The sequence below is a fragment of the Fusarium sambucinum genome, chromosome I (assembly GCF_050947815.1).
Source record: "Fusarium sambucinum isolate potato_lamoka chromosome I, whole genome shotgun sequence".
In the NCBI taxonomy this organism is placed as follows: Eukaryota; Fungi; Ascomycota; class Sordariomycetes; order Hypocreales; family Nectriaceae; genus Fusarium; species Fusarium sambucinum.
In genome coordinates, this window is record NC_139294.1 from 11,411,924 (window position 1) to 11,427,667 (window position 15,744).

Consider the following 15,744-nt stretch of genomic DNA (forward strand, 5'->3'; position numbering starts at 1 on the left):
GGACCTGGGATGTCGTCGGCTTTTAAGTTCAAATCCTACGGTGCGAGATTTGGACCGCTGATTCACCTCAACCTCTGAAGTGATTCAAACGAATTATTTACACTACCCAATTCCCAGCGCATCAGTGTTGATGATTACATATTTCTTCTGAAGTGCCGTTGGTTCTTGTTTTTTGTCTTATTCACTGTTACTGCTTGGGCTTGCGGTTGATGGCCTCAAGATATCAAAAACATCACCTCTGGAAGCAAAAGGGACGAAATTAGTAGGTCACTTTATGATCCTTAGACTATAGTTCTTACAGTACTTATTTTTATACCCTAAGACATAGGAGGCCAACGTCTCTGCTACCCACTAGGGTGGTTCACGAAGTTGGCTCTCAGAGGAGTTTTAGTTTCGTCTTCATGATGTTATATGCCTCTCTTCCTCGACAATAAATGTCATACACTACAGCCCGCCGATAAGTTTTGGTGGGCTCTTAGAACATGTCCCGATTCGGAAATGATATGTGACTGTGGCATAGACAATTGTACAGTCCCGCGAAGCTCCACACTAAAGATAAAAACTCATTTTCGATCGTGAAATAATACGACAGACATGACATTAATAAAAATAATTCAGGGTAATTATTTTGGGCCAGTTTAATTCAATAGCATACTGGTCTTTCAACCTGAGGTGAGTGTATCTGGAAACTACTTATCTAAGGAGCTCAAGTAAGGAGAGTTGTATTGTCGCGTCTCTGATCTACGAATATAATAAGGCAAGATGCAGCTCAATACAAGAGGAGGGGGGACATATTCATAATTCTAACTGAATCTCAAGCTCATTACTAAGGCCTTGGGTCCAATCTCACCATCCCCTTTCGTGTAATAGTCGAATACCCATGTTCATGTCGAAATAATTTTGTCTTGGCCCGTGGGTGGTTCTCCAGAAAATCCAACCATTTGTGCCACTTGACCTCCTTTTGTCCATTTGTGACTTTTGTGAATCGAGCAAGATTTGGTTTCACTACACCACCAGCCTTTGCAATAACCGGTTTGCCTAAGCGATCGGCTACACCCTGTGCAAAGCTTTTTCTCAGCCCCGTGGCCGCGTCACAAATACATAGGAATAGCTTGTCGTACTCGCTCCGCTGCTCAAATAACTGAGGAAAAGATATTTTGATGCTTTCCACGAATTGAGAAGCATTCATCGCCTCTAATTGTCCCGTCTCATGGTTCCAGGCAGCGGCATAACCTTTCCTTCCATGAGTTACTATCCCTCGCCAGTTGGAATTTCCGGCCACTTTCTCGCGGTAGGCAAAGGGTGAGCGGTCACGAAAATACCCGTCAACAACAGCGAATTTTGCAACGTTCTGAGGCCTGACAGTTTGGGCTGTTTCTTGAACCAGGCCTTTGGACGTTGTCTTACTTAGAGTCGTGAGCCCCTTTTCCAGAGCGCGTCCAGCAAGGAAGCCAGCTCCTGCTCCAACAGCTCCCCAGGCAGCATCTACAGCTACACTGCCCCAAGTTGGGGCTTTGCCTTCCAACAGGGCGTCATACACGATTCCACTTGCAGCATCGGACCCTGCGCCTACTGCAATGGCCAAGCCCACTTCGACGGCTAGCGAAGCACCGCCAGTAAGAATACCGGCTGCTAGGCCAGTGAGGATACCGATGGCGCCGACAAGTATATCTCGACCGATAGAAGTCGTGCCAAAAGAGCCATTGCTACTGGATTGACCTGACGGGTCAGAGCGGTTCACAGGATCGCCCAAACAGTATGCATAAGGGTTAATCTCTCCGGTGTCAAAAGGACACCAACTATCAGGAGAATGGAAACGTCGCAAGACAGGGTTGTAAACACGGTAGCCATCGCCGAGGTGGTACCAGCCTGTGACAGGGTCACGCCACTTGCCATTGAAGCCAATCGAGCAGACTGTGTCAGCACTGAACCCCCATGGGGTGTACTGTTGTTCAGAGACTTCTTCAACCTTGTTCGACTGGACCGAGGCCACAATAGAGTCGCTATAATCAGATGCCCAGAGCTGTACATCCTCTTCGCCCTTGCTGTCACGTTGCGTCTGGCCCCAATATGTGATCCCGTCAGAGAGAAAACTCGTCCTTGACTCACCACTGGTCACCCCAAGAAGAACTCCGTCACGGTAGTGCAGATGTGTGTCTGGCTGACCTTCTACCTGTTGGCAGACAAGCTTTGACATGGGGTCGTACTGATATCTGCACAGCCCTTTGCCCGACGCATCCCGCACAGCCTTTAAACGACCTCTGGTATCGTATTCGAGAGATTGACCAAGTTCGTCTTTTGTCAGGCTACCCTGTTGATCGTACTCCAAATCAATTGTCGCCTTCAAGTCTGAATGACTTTGTGTTATCTGCACGAGTTGTGTTTGATCTGTTGTGCTGAAACGATACGACGTTGTGTTTACCTCTCCGCCGGAAGACGTAGTTGTAACTTCTGTCAAGTTGTCGAGTGCATTATAGCAGAATTTTTGTTCCTGTATGTGCCATCCGTTCTCATCCACTGGTGGTTGAGACCCTTCGCATGTGTAGTGAATCAGACGATGCCGACTATCGTATGCAAAGCTCTCTTGTCGGAGCACATCATGTTTGGAATTCTCGGTGCGACGTTTGGTGACTTGGCTTGTCTTTCCAAAAGTTTGTAGGATGTCGTATAGCACCTTCTCACCTTGGAAGATGACACGTCTGGTTTCACGGCCAAACTCGTCATATTCATATTCGGTGGCGAGACTCTTGCTCTCATCACGTGTCGAGTCCTTCGTGCATGTTCTCGACAATCTGTTGGATTCTCTGTAGACAAAGCTGACTTGAAGTCTTCCTTGTACCAACTTAGTTGGCCTCCCAAAGCTGTCATACTCCAAGTTATAAGTCTGTCCGTGGACGTCGACATGAGAAACAAGTTTCCCTAGGAGAGAATACGTGGATTTTGTGTCAAGAGCAATATTTCCTGGAAGCTCTACATTCTCTGAGGCTAGCTTTCCAGAAGGAAGATAGTGTCGTTGAAGGGTACTGTGATTGTTCTTGGCCTGAATAATAGCCCCAGTCTTCCTGTCATGCTCGAAAGAGTCTGTAGAGTCAGAGCTTTGGAGTTTCATCAGAGAAAAGTCCAACTCAGGTGCATAGCTCAGAGAGTGGTTGTATGCATTGGCGTTAGTAAGACTCGCCGGTTGAGGCACATTGCCCTTATACTCATAGCTCGTCCTGCGTGCTCCGACCTGATGCGATTTGAGACGCGCTAAGCCATCGTAGCTTCGCTTGCCTAAAGTATTATTCTCGCATGTAATTGCAATCGTCAATGGGGATGTGCTCTGCGCAGCATATTCAACCTTTATGGAACTTGCAGACGGCTGTGAAACTTCATCCGGCCAGCTTGTTTCGATAACGCGATCAAAACTATCGACCTTGTATTCTGTCCTTTGTCCTTCGGTATCTGTCTGGCAAACTGGGCGGCCCCAGCCGTCTAGTTCAACTTTCTTTTGACCATAGACGGTGCCGTCTGAATGAAGGATGCGGATATGGGCCACTTGACCAGAAGCGTCGATCTGTGACTCGGTCATATTTTCGCCTTCAATACCAGTCGTCTGAGTCTGAGTGATAGGATTGGTACTCGAGATATGTGCCGGCCCGGAGTCGTCTGATACCTTGCAAGGCTGGCCCCAGTGATCAAATTCTATCGTCTTGCTGGCGCGGACTTCTTTTTTCGTTGATTCGATCCAGTCAATGCTGTCAACTTGGATACATTGTCCAATTGCATTATATTTCATCTCCTCTACGACGCGAAGAGCAGCTGTGTCACTGTCGTCCTGCTTCGCAACTTGTATAACTCGCTCCATGGCATCTGTTGTAATGCTTGTTTTGTAGCCTTGTGCGTCTGTCTGTGTGAGTTCATAACCTTGCCCGTCAGAGCAAAAAGCATATTCCTGCTTCTTAGTAGCCTCATATGAGGTACCCGCATTGGTCGTCTCCTCTACCAGATGGCCCATGACATCGTGTTTCATCTCTGTTCGATGTCCATGCTCGTCTGTTTGGCTGACAGCTGCACCAGTTGACTTGACACAGATAGTCTCACTACGAACAGTAATACCATCAAAGCTGGTTGTGCTGACTGTGGTTTTGAGATGGCCAGGATCAATGTGTTCGTAGTCTAGAACCTGAGTATTGGGATACTGTCCATTCAATGTCTCAACGTGATCTTGGATACGTCCATGGTCCACAGAGGTCGGCTGGTTGACGTACGAATATTCTTTCTTGGTGAGATGCTGATCATCTACCAGTGACGACTGCTCCTTCACGGCGACGAAGTAGTTCTCGTCGCCTGTATTGACCAAAGCCGATGGTGTCGCAACGCAAGGAAGCCGAGTATACTTGAACTGCTTGCTTCTGGATGAACCTCCTGCCTTCGGGGTCTTGACCTCAGTTCTGAGATATCTGACAAAGCCATTGGGATCAGCCGGACAAGCGCCCTGCTCTCCCTCAGCGGAGAAGTAGCTCCTCGTGGTTTTAATACCATCGGGTTCAACGACCTCGGTTGAATTTCCCCAAATGTCAAATGAGTACGAAGTCGTTTCCGAGCGAACTGCTCCAGCCGTCGCCAAATCCTCATAGGTAGTCTTTTTGGTCTTTGGCAGCTGATACTGCGCTGGCTGATCCTTAAATTCAGATCCTTCAATGCAGTGGTAGGTCATCTTCTCGGTCACACACTTGGTATCATGTTGACTATGTGTGCTTAAGAGCAGATGGTACTTGTTATACTTGTATGTGGTGATGGCACCACCCTCCACCCTGACGGTTGAGGTGTAGTTATAACTGGCTGGCGATCGATACAAATTGTCCTCACCATGACTCCATTGACTGGGACCTCCGTAACCGAGAAAGTTGTGAGATGAGAACTTGTATAATGTCTTAGTTGGAGGCTGCTTCTTGCCAGGGTAGATGATGTGACTGAGGATATGAGGCATGGCAGGCATGGGTGCACGTTCAGGAAGTTTATGACCCTCGGCATCGTAAGTCATGACCTCGAGTAGGCCAGCTGGGCTGCTGACTTGAGTGAGAAGATTGTAATTCTTGGTCTTCTGGTACTTGAAGCCCCAGGTACCCCCATTACCAGGCAGCGTGAGTTTGGACAGCCTTTTGTCCAGTTGAAGGAAAACAAAAGTCGAACTCTCAGGCATTCCAGGAGAGCAAGTGACTTTAGCCAAACCAGAGCCATATTCAATAGCTAAAAGATCTTGTGACCCATCGCTGACATTGTTCAGGCGAGGGACTGACCCCACAGGTGTCCATGAGAGCTTCAAGGATCGGCCATTTGGAGCAATGATTTCTACAGGGACAGACATGTTGTAGATGTTGTTGAGATTCGAGAGCATCTCTTGCTGACCAGACTTGTAGATAACATGATAGTTGGAAGCTTTCTTTTCAAATTGGAAGCTCTTGAGCTTCTGGTCTCGTACAACTACTGAGTCGGGCACGTCGTAGATCTGGTATTGCTCGCCCGTCATGAGGTAGAGGGTTCGACTTTGTCTGTGACTGTAGCGCGACAGGTTGAACTCCCAACCTTGGCCGAAACCAATGTTTCGAGTACCAAGAGCATTGAAGTTTAGTGAGAGCTTGAAAGCAGGGCAGTTAAGTGCTTCAGAGGGCGCTTCGTAGAGAGGAATGGAACAGTTATACTGCCCAGTGCGGTTGTCAACACCATGTTGGACATGGCCACCAAAGTTTAGGCCTTGAGAGTAGATGTTGGGGTTCTGGGAAGACATGAAAGATATGGATTCAATGTTTAGTGAGGAATGTGTCTTCAGATGGGTTTTGTATTACTAGGGAAGGATTGTCTCTTTAAACTAGCAAATTTGTGTAATAATAAGAGGCCGCTCTATACTCAAAGTAATTAAATATCTAGTCGGTGGAACTCTGTGAACTTCCAATTCGCGCATTCATGGCGACACGTTCTTGATACTTAGAATGTTGTATCTTAACTTGGGAATGGGATAACTCTGCATGTCTCACCGAGGAGGGCAAACTATTGGGAAGTCACTAAACACGGCACGGTCCAATAGGTATAGATCAGCAGCTCACACCAACTTGAATTCGTCCCATTCGCCAATGCCAAATCAGAAGAGTGGGACATGGCTCTTATCAGAATACGATTGGATGAAATATGTGCATGGTCTCGGGCCTCAAAGCATACAAACGTAGTTTCGAGGCTAGGAGGGCAGATCCATTTCCAACCAGGATATGTAGGATATGTCTCCGCTTAGATGTCTCAGAGTACTGAGCTGAAAACAAGGTAGTCCTAATCGCATGGGGGTAAATCCCGCATTTGGATATATTTACCGTCATACGGGCATGTTCAAAACGAGTCTGATTTGTCGTCTTTGTGTCTCGCATGTCCTACGTGCCCATTTGACCATGTTTCTATGTTGTTATAGTGACGTACGGCACCGGGGCTTTCTCAGCCGTATGATCTGTCATTTACATCGTTCTGTATCAAGCTAGGATCGTCGACTTGGGCGAGCTGATACTCAACAGGCTGCCAACATTGTTCGGATGATTACGTCTTTGTATCTTGATCCCTCTCATATCCAGATGATAATCGTTATCTAATTCTTAGTCTACTACGTATAGAAAAGTACAAAAGGATAATCTATGGTCCGCCGTTGGGTTGTCATCACTTGAATATTGAGTCTTAAAATACACCACCTTCCTAGCTGCACCATCGCAAAAGTCTTGATCAACAACATTATCTCCCTCATTAAGCCACTTTCTGTATATCAATTAGTATTATTATCTTCAATTCTGCGCAATGCCTCGTTGGAATGTCCAAGAGTTCTCTGTTACCACTACCACTGGTACCACGGCCGAGATTTATGCCAATGGGCGAATGCAGTGTCCCATCACTGTTCTGATCAAAGGCATGGATACCGACAAGCAGGTTTATTACCAGTTGACCGATGCGGAACTGGCATTGATCGAGCTCATTGATTACGACCTTCCTGAAGGGTCAGCCCTTCATGGCGAGTGGAACTACAGCACCAAGGAAAATGAGTTTTCTCATATAATTTCCAATAGCTTCCAGCCCGTCAAAGAGGATTCAGCTATTGTCGATCCAACAAGCACTGACACTATTGGTGCCGATGGATCGGAATCTCAGAGCGTTCGTTTCTGGGTCTCCACGACAAGGCTTGAAGCTAAGAAAATTGCTGCTCGCATCAAGACCCCATTCGAAGAAACTTTCACAACACACTCAGAGAGCTTTGACTACCATGTTACGGTTACGTGCAGAATGCCTATCAGATACAACAAGAGCAACACAAGTTTCACATGGGAAAAGATCTGGAATGGGAAATGGGAAATCACAGATTATAATACAATGTCCCAAGGGACGAAGCCTCACTGGCAGGACTATTGGCTCTACAGCTACTTTTTCGAACTCAAGGGCATGCCTGTTTTCAAGGCCACTATCGATGGGTACTACAATGGAAGCAAAGCAGAAACTGGTGGTCCAGAATACGATGCCCGCATGAAGAATGCCTTTGGACTATGGCGCGGTACTGATGACAGTCGGTACCTTCGTCTCTTTTTCATCTGGGAGATGGGACTGCAGACGGAAACAATGATCGGTTTCGAACCAGAAACAATAGACATGGGCACCGACTTTGTTAAACACCGCTATCACGCCTATGCCTGCAAGAAAATTCCAATCAACCAGCGAAAGGGCACGCTATGCTTCAGTCAGTTGGACTTTTATAATGACTTGATAGAATATCATGTGCCGCGATGGTGGATCAAGGGATGGTATGAGGAAAACTGTACGTTCCAGGTTTACGACGAATACGGTAACACGGGAAAGTTCTCGGCATCATTCACATATGACTGGATCACGTATAAAGAGATCAATGACTAAGGATTATAAATGTATGGGAAGTTAATAAAAACACATATTTAAATTTACATACGAAATTTCATTCCTCGTCCAAGACGCTCAAAACCTTGCCGCATTCATTGCAGAGCCTATTCAAGGCTGGGCAGGGTAAGTCTTCCGTGCAAATGTCCAATGTGAATAGAAGTTAACAAACTCAAAGCACTATCGTGCCTCCCGACGGCTATCTCAAAGCTGTTCAAGCTCTCTACAGAAAGCATAATGTTTTGTTTATTTGTGTCGAGGTCCAAGCTGGATATGGCAGGACTGGTAAAGACTTGACATTCCAACATGAGCCAGAGCTAGAGCCCGACATGGTAATCATAGGCAAGGCTGTCACTGGGGGTAAGTTCCCAACCAAATTTGACTCGATGCAATACTGATATAAGCAGGCTACTATCCCATGTCTATCGTCATGGGTAAGAAGCACGTCATGGATCTCATCCAAAAGAACGAGATTCTTTCTACTTTTAGTACCTCCCCAATCTCTTGTGCAGCTGCCTTGGCTTCTCTAGATGTTCTAGAAGAAGAAAGGATTTCTGAGAGATCTGAAAGATTAGGAAAGGTGCTGAAGAAGACTATCAAGTCTCTAAACCCTCCCCATGTTAGAGAGTTGAGAGGTACTGCGCTTTTTCAATCTCTAGTTCTTGACTGCTCGGTTCCAGGAGTGACACCTCGTCGGGTTTCGGCTCTTGCCATGCATCGAGGTGTGCTTGTGGGTATCGGTGCAGATCGTCTACGGTTCAGTCCGCCTTTGACTATCTCTGAAGAGGATCTGGTAAAGGCTGTGACGGTGGTCGCTCAGGCTCTAAGAGTTGTGACTGAAATGGGAGATTTCCCAGGTTGTGTATTTATAAATTAGGTAATATTATCCAACAAGGTTTCTCGCTGGAGAAGTGACTATAATACATCCTATGCTTGCACATGATCCTATGTAGACAATGCACCAAAACTCCAGCTTCACCATTGTGTTGGTTGGTTGTGGATGCTCAGTAGCTACAAGGGGCTTGACGTGCTGGACCAACAAAAGCCTCAATATTGCAGCTAACTGACTTGGTGTTAGACCACCAGGGCAGAGTGGATTGATTGCTGATTATGGCACGGCCCGAAGGTCTAAGACACTAGACTCGTCAGCCAAGGCAATGGGGCGATGCACCTTTACAAAAATACCAAGACCGCTACACACGTCGTATGATCAGGGCCAACAGAATCCGCTGACGTCAATCATCGTCCACGTGAACGGCTGACTACAGATTTGTTTCTGCCTACAAACTGGCCACTCATCTCGCGAAAGCATAAACAAAGAGTACATTTTTACAATAAATCACATCAATGTACTAAAAAACAGGAATCGGCCACTATACGAGATTCTATCACTTTAATTACACAAGCATGGGTTTGTCGGACATCATTATTTGTATGGTCGGTGAACCACTTCTGCCTCCAGCACCGCCGACCGACTCCAAAAAGGGTATAAAGCAGCAGTCTGGGCCAGCAGGCCGCTTTCTGGGTAACAAACCACGTCAGCAAGTTGATGGTAGTGGGAAGCCTGTATCTGAGGAGAAGGATACCTCAAAATGATGTGTTTTGTTATCTGCCTCCTCAAAGCGGCGTTCTCAACCTGCTCTGGCAGATACACAGCTCTATTCACCGTAAGTATCTTTGTGTCTTCACTACATCTAATTTGCATCAATCATAACATTTTTTCGGTTAATTATCTTAGGGAACTAGAACGGGACGATTGGCAAATGTACGAGGAAGCATTCGATGAGACTAGCTGTGTAACGGCATATTTAGCACAGAGACAATTATGAATGAGTCTTCATTATACATGTCAACGCCTCTGGTTGTGCAAAGCTCTATCGACTTTCTAGATACATGCTATTAGGTGGCGGGAACGATGGCCTCCTAAGTCTTAGGGTATAAGAACAAATAATGTAAGAACCATAGACTGAGGAGAGTAAAGTGATCTGCCGATGTCATCTCTTATGCTTCGAACGGTTGTTTTTCCTGGCCCTCTGAGGACATGAACAGATAGTAATTCATAATCTGTTGTTGTAGATCACAATTTCCACTGCTATTGCCAATATTTGGGTGAAGATTTGTGCTTGCACATTGTCCTGTAAAGACGAAGGTTGATGTCTTGGCTTGGCTTAGATGTACCTGATCCCCAGATCCAGGAGTAAAGAAGTCAGAATAGAATGGAGGCGGAGATCTTTGATGGGGACAAGGCTTAAACTTCAGCCTTGTGATAGATCGCACTGTGGTAGCCTTGTTTTCGATAGTAGCCGGCATTGTGTTGTCTGGGTCCTGCTAATGCTGTTAGTAATGTGCACAAGGTAACGATCAGGATTAACTGACTAGATCTTTGACGTGTTTAATTGAGATTGAAGATGGCAAATTTTGTTGCTGTCTATACGGCGCGACAGAAGCTTTTCTTATAGTCATAGACATTATAGAGTTTAAGTAGCTGCCGTACAAGTCATGCCTGTGTTCTTAGGAGGTGAAGCATGTTTTTATTAATCTTTAGGTTATGCCTAGATTCCTTATTTTCTTTAGGGTTTTTAATAAAAGTTAATCTATCTGCGCATATTAAATTTTAATAATTATTTAAATCTAAGGTTCTTAAGATAATGTTTCTTTTATAGTATAAACTCTATAATAGAGGTTATTATTTTTATAATCCTTAAGCTTTTGCCTAGGCTTTTTTAATTTCCTCTAGGTTTTTAATAAAAGTTAAATTATTTATATAGATTAAATTTTTAATAATAATTAAATCTAAGGTTCTCTTAAAATAAAGTTTTTTTTATAATATAACTCTTTTAATATAAACCTTATAATAAAGGCTATAACTTATAAAGAAAGCTTTTATTATATTAAAGATAATAATAACTTTTTTTTTTATAATTTTAATTAAAAATTAAAGATATTTATTATTATTTAATTAAATAAAATTAATAAAATTAATAAAATTAATTAATTTTAATTTCTTATTATATATAATTAACTTATTATAATTCTTATATATAATATTAATTATTATTATTAAGCTTAAGGCTATTAATTTTAATTATTATTTTAATAGCTTATATTTTAATATAATTAAAATTATAATTAAATATAATAAAAATATTAAGCTATATATAAAAGTAATAAACCTCTATATAATAAAAAAGAAAGATATTCTTATAAAGGTTAAGCTAATAGCCTTTACTTATAAATTAAATCTTTTAATTTTATATAAAAATAATAAAAAGGAAAAGCTAAAGGAAATATAATAATTTAAAAAGGTTATTTTAAAGGAAAAAATTAAACTATTTAAATAATAAAATAAATTCCTTAAGGTATTTAATAAGCTAATTATCTTATATAATAAGTAATTTAATTAATTAAAAAGGCAGGTAATAATAATAGCTAAAGCCTTTAAGTTATAGTATACTAGTTATAGCCTAAGACTATAAGTATATAATTACTAGAAGAAGTCTAGATAAAGAAGCCTAAAGCTAAAGGCTATCTCAGTATAGATTATCTAGTTAATTGACTAAATAATACTGCTTCTATCGTGAGAGATTCGTGATATTATCAACTAGGGATAATAGAGGTTATAAAGGAAGCTTTTATTGCGCTGAAGACAGCAGTAACTTCTTCCTCTTGTAACCTTAGTTAACTGGCAAGCCAAGAATAACACAAGTCAAAGACATTCGGAGGTGAAGCATAAATAATTAACATTTTTCAAGAACCTTAAGACACAGCAAAATAAAGCTTAAGAGGTCAATTTCCGCCAAGAACCCTTGATGATGTCTGGTTTGTAATTACAAGACTGCAAACATAATAGCCATTGCGACTGTAGTGTGAAACAGCTTCGTAGTCTGACTGGAAGTCTTGGTCGCGGCACCCAACTGCGCCCAAGTCTGAAAATCTCCGTTCCTATCTCCATTTAGAATAGCAAAACTCTTAATCGGGTAATTGACTCCCTGGCACTCTCCATTATCCTTTGTCCGACAATCAACCTCATACCAAGGGTACTCATAATTATCAAAACCCTTCACTTCAGTATCACAGTTGAGATGAGGATAAACCCAAAGCACCCACGACGACTTCTCTCCAACATCCACTCCAGGTAGCTCATATCGAACCTGTGTGTAATTGACACTCGAGTCGAATCCGTTTTGCTGAAGATGAAAGCTGATGTTGGAGGTTCGGTCCTCCCATGGTCTGAGGGCTTTTCGGTAGCCTGAGATAGTTTTATTGCCAGGCAAGAATATATCGGTGAGATTGAAGCAAATGAGCTGCGTGGGAGTATCGCGAGTTGTAAGCACAGGCGCTTTTGTGTCGCTTGATTCACAGTCTTGATCATCTGTGAAGAAGCGGACTGTCGCGTTTCCTAGGCTTGGTCACAAACCAGCGAGCCCTCCTGGTTTTTGATGGTCATGTCTGTACATACCCACCTATCCTCTGCGTTGAGACAACAGACAAGATAGTGGCGATGAATGGTAGTCGTAAGAGCATATCGTCTAGTAATTCAGAGTTCAATTTGCTGGTAGTGGTACTGTGCCTGCAAAAAAGAGATGAGGTTAGCCTGACAACCTGCGACGTTTTATGCAAATACATTGGCATCTTTGCCAGGTTTCTCCCCATACGTCATAATCTGTAGCGACATAGTACAACCAACAAGACACTTTGTTTGGCACGAATCAAACTCACTGACGTTCCGCCAAGGTTAAGATTAGACGTGGAGCCAACAGGATCGGCATTTCGAATACAACATCAGCCCCAGATTCACCGGACGATCAACATGATAATCCCTGTTATGGGGTAACAATTGGCCGGCTTAAATGTGGAGGCGTGTCATGTGGCACGAGGATAAAACTACAGGGAATTTGATGGACGTAGGAAGTAAAACAGCTTGACCTGACAAGAAGCAACGCAAGGAGCATCTTAGCAACATGGTTATTGAACAATTGATAACAGACGATATGTCTATCTACTGGAACCTCGATATTGTAGTAAAGGCTTGTAGGATGTGATTGTGATTGAATAATAATCTGGTGTAGCTATTGCAAGTCCAAACTGTCCTCTTTCTCGTTTCTGAAAAGAGACTTGGTGTTCAGATCCTCACGGTGGTGTTATTCTCTGGCGCCATCACATCCCTTAACCCTTCCATCATTTTGTCAGGGTATAATGCTTCGTGATCCCTACCATTACATTTGTTCTTGGGTGATTTGTATTCGATATACTCGCAACGACCCTTACATTTCTTGAGATAATTACTGTTTCGCATCTGTTCTCTCATAAAGCATCCCATTTCACACTCCCTCGCTTCCCAGAATCGTTAATATGTAAACTCACGTTTTACGAGGTTCATCATCACCTACCGTTGTTGAATAGCTTTTGACTCGTAGGATCTTCGCCGTCTTCGCACTTTGGAACATCGCGGCGATTGAGTTGAGGGCCTGCAAGGACGGCCGTGATACTGAAAGCGAGGAGAGTGAGTAAGAATTTCATTTTAGAGAGTTAATTGAGTGGTAGCAATTGAGTTTGCTGGTAGACAAATGTCAATATCTTGACAATGAACTTGCTAGCGGATCAAGGTTGGAACAGGGAGAAGTTGCTGCTGTCTGTGCTGCTCGACAAAGCTTCTTTTCTAACCAGTATTATAAAGTTCTGGAAGCTGCCCTAAGTGTCACGTTTATGCTGTAAATCTGGTCTTTAGAAAACTTTTGATTGGAAGATGTGTTCAAGATTTGTTGAAAAATTGATCTGTTTGGATGGATTAACCATTGCTGAGAACCTTGAAGAAAATCAGAAGGCTTGGACGAAAGCTGACGAATCAAGAAAAGGAAATGAAAGTCTTCTAAGCGTCATTGATGGTGGTTGCTGTAGCAGTGCTTCCCACATAAAAAATAATTCGAGACTTCAATCTCACATGTTTGAACAGTGACATAGCATGATTAATAATGATGAACATACACGCGGTAGCACATGAGTTGTCAGTCGGCATATTAGGTTCATCTTGCGGAGAAGCGACAGGTATGGGAGCAAACGAGCCCCAGTCTATAGATACGTTTCAGACATTTCCAAATAGATCTTGTACAGGGTAGGATGGCAAATCCTGTTTAAACAATAGCATACTGGATATTGATATCCATTATTTACGGCACTTTGAACACTACGGAAGATTTTCGGTGAGCTTTGAACAACGGACCAAAAAGCAAAATTTAGTTTCGGAATACAGTGGTCAGGCAAAACAGCGACTATTCGTGAAGTTCACCAATCCGCGATTTGCTACAGGAGTCTAGTAAGCGAATAGTAATGTGGAGAATAAGATTTTTGATGTAGTATAGCTTCGGTTTAATTCCAGTGCATTATGAATAATTACTTGAGAGTGAAGTTAAATGGCGAGATCATCGGTCGGGTAGCTTTCAGCCGGCTAACTAGCTCTATGTCTAAAAGCAGTAGTTACGGCACTAAAATGATAGTCTACTCTACTTAACCAATAAGCTACGAAGTAAAACATGCTTATTTAAATGAAGTAAAAGAAAGGGGGTTTATTATTATAACTGGGAATTTGCACTTAAAACACTATCCCCAGTACGCAATGCCTTTTCTATTATACTTAATTCTCACATTATTGTCCAGACTCTAATAATACCATGAGAATCTCACACCCAGCCATTCAGCTTCTGGGACTTTGCCAATTGGCTTCAGCTTCACCATGCAAGCCCTCATCTTTGTCGAGTGACTCTGTCATACCAACGAGCACTGATATCGAATTATCAGCAACGCTATCAACAGAAACAACCACATCTATCACTGTAGACGACAGCGTGACAGTCTCCGAGACCGAACTAGCCTCTGAATCGACTGAGTCCAGCGCTGCAGTATCGACTTCGATTGCTGAGCCAACGACCACAGCTGAAGCAACATCAGACTCATCAGTTTCAGTGGATGCGACAACCACGACTACTGCCCCTAGTACCGATATCGAGGCTACCCCCACTGAAGAGACTACCACCACTGAAGAGACTACCACCACTGAAGAGACTACCACCACTGAAGAGACTACCACCACTGAAGAGACTACCACCACTGAAGAGACTACCACCACTGAAGAGACTACCACCACTGAAGGGGCTACAGCCACAGGTATAACTACCACTACCATCACTATTCCCACCAATACTAATTAACGCTGCAGACATCACGACTGCCACAACAACCGTAGACACAACCCCAGATAGCCCAACGACTACGAGCGACGTCCCAAAGCCGACCAACTGTGCCGACTTAGATAGCCCATACACAGACACCACCGGCCTCAGTTATAGCATCTCCTGCAATGTTGATGTTACCGATTACACTATAACCAGGCTGATCTCTAGTGTGCCTAATTTCGTTGCTTGTATCGAGGCTTGCTCGCCAGAGGCCGACTGCGTTGCTGCAAACTATGACAAGGGCGGTCGCCTCTGCTATTTACTTGGAGTGGCTGCAGCACCATATGATACCACCTTCTATGACACTGCATATAAACAAGTTCAATAAACCCAATCAAACAACGGAATAAGGCTGGACTGGTTGACTTCTATGCGGTATTTTCTTGTCGTTCGGAAACTCGGCTCTGTTTTATACATCCCTGATTAGCTTGGCTTTGAAATGTTTCCTTAAATATGGTCTTGACGCCAAGGGGAATTCGGTGCCGATGAAGTCAGCCCGGGGAAAACACAAGGAAGTTAGTAGGCGTATCTCTCGGCATGAGCCACCTCTCAGGCACATTTCAATTCAATTGTTAGTTGAGAGTGGATAATTTGATTTGAC

The 15,744-nt window shown here is 43.5% G+C and overlaps 4 protein-coding genes across 4 annotated transcripts; 2 read left to right on the forward strand and 2 right to left on the reverse strand.

The window, feature by feature from the left end:
- Nucleotides 1–826: 826 nt before the first annotated feature.
- On the reverse strand, nt 827–5,770 carry FSST1_006420 (RHS repeat-associated core domain-containing protein; the record flags this gene model as incomplete). The annotated part of the gene is made up of 1 exon (XM_083232787.1): nt 827–5,770. One exon carries the CDS (start codon nt 5,768–5,770, stop codon nt 827–829), a length of 4,944 nt encoding a protein of 1,647 aa, XP_083089850.1.
- Nucleotides 5,771–6,813: 1,043 nt separating this feature from the next.
- On the forward strand, nt 6,814–8,791 carry FSST1_006421 (uncharacterized protein; the record flags this gene model as incomplete). The annotated part of the gene is made up of 4 exons (XM_083232788.1): nt 6,814–7,819; nt 7,989–8,040; nt 8,093–8,274; nt 8,322–8,791. The coding sequence occupies 4 exons, from the start codon at nt 6,814–6,816 to the stop codon at nt 8,789–8,791; spliced, it is 1,710 nt and encodes a 569-aa protein (XP_083089851.1).
- A 2,950-nt stretch (nt 8,792–11,741) lies between these two features.
- On the reverse strand, nt 11,742–13,434 carry FSST1_006422 (uncharacterized protein; the record flags this gene model as incomplete). Its single annotated transcript, XM_083232789.1, has 3 exons — nt 11,742–12,318; nt 12,374–12,443; nt 13,305–13,434. 3 exons carry the CDS (start codon nt 13,432–13,434, stop codon nt 11,742–11,744), a joined length of 777 nt encoding a protein of 258 aa, XP_083089852.1.
- Nucleotides 13,435–14,582: 1,148 nt separating this feature from the next.
- FSST1_006423 (uncharacterized protein) lies at nt 14,583–15,471 on the forward strand (the record flags this gene model as incomplete). Its single annotated transcript, XM_083232790.1, has 2 exons — nt 14,583–15,075; nt 15,128–15,471. 2 exons carry the CDS (start codon nt 14,583–14,585, stop codon nt 15,469–15,471), a joined length of 837 nt encoding a protein of 278 aa, XP_083089853.1.
- Between the last annotated feature and the right edge of the window lie 273 nt (nt 15,472–15,744).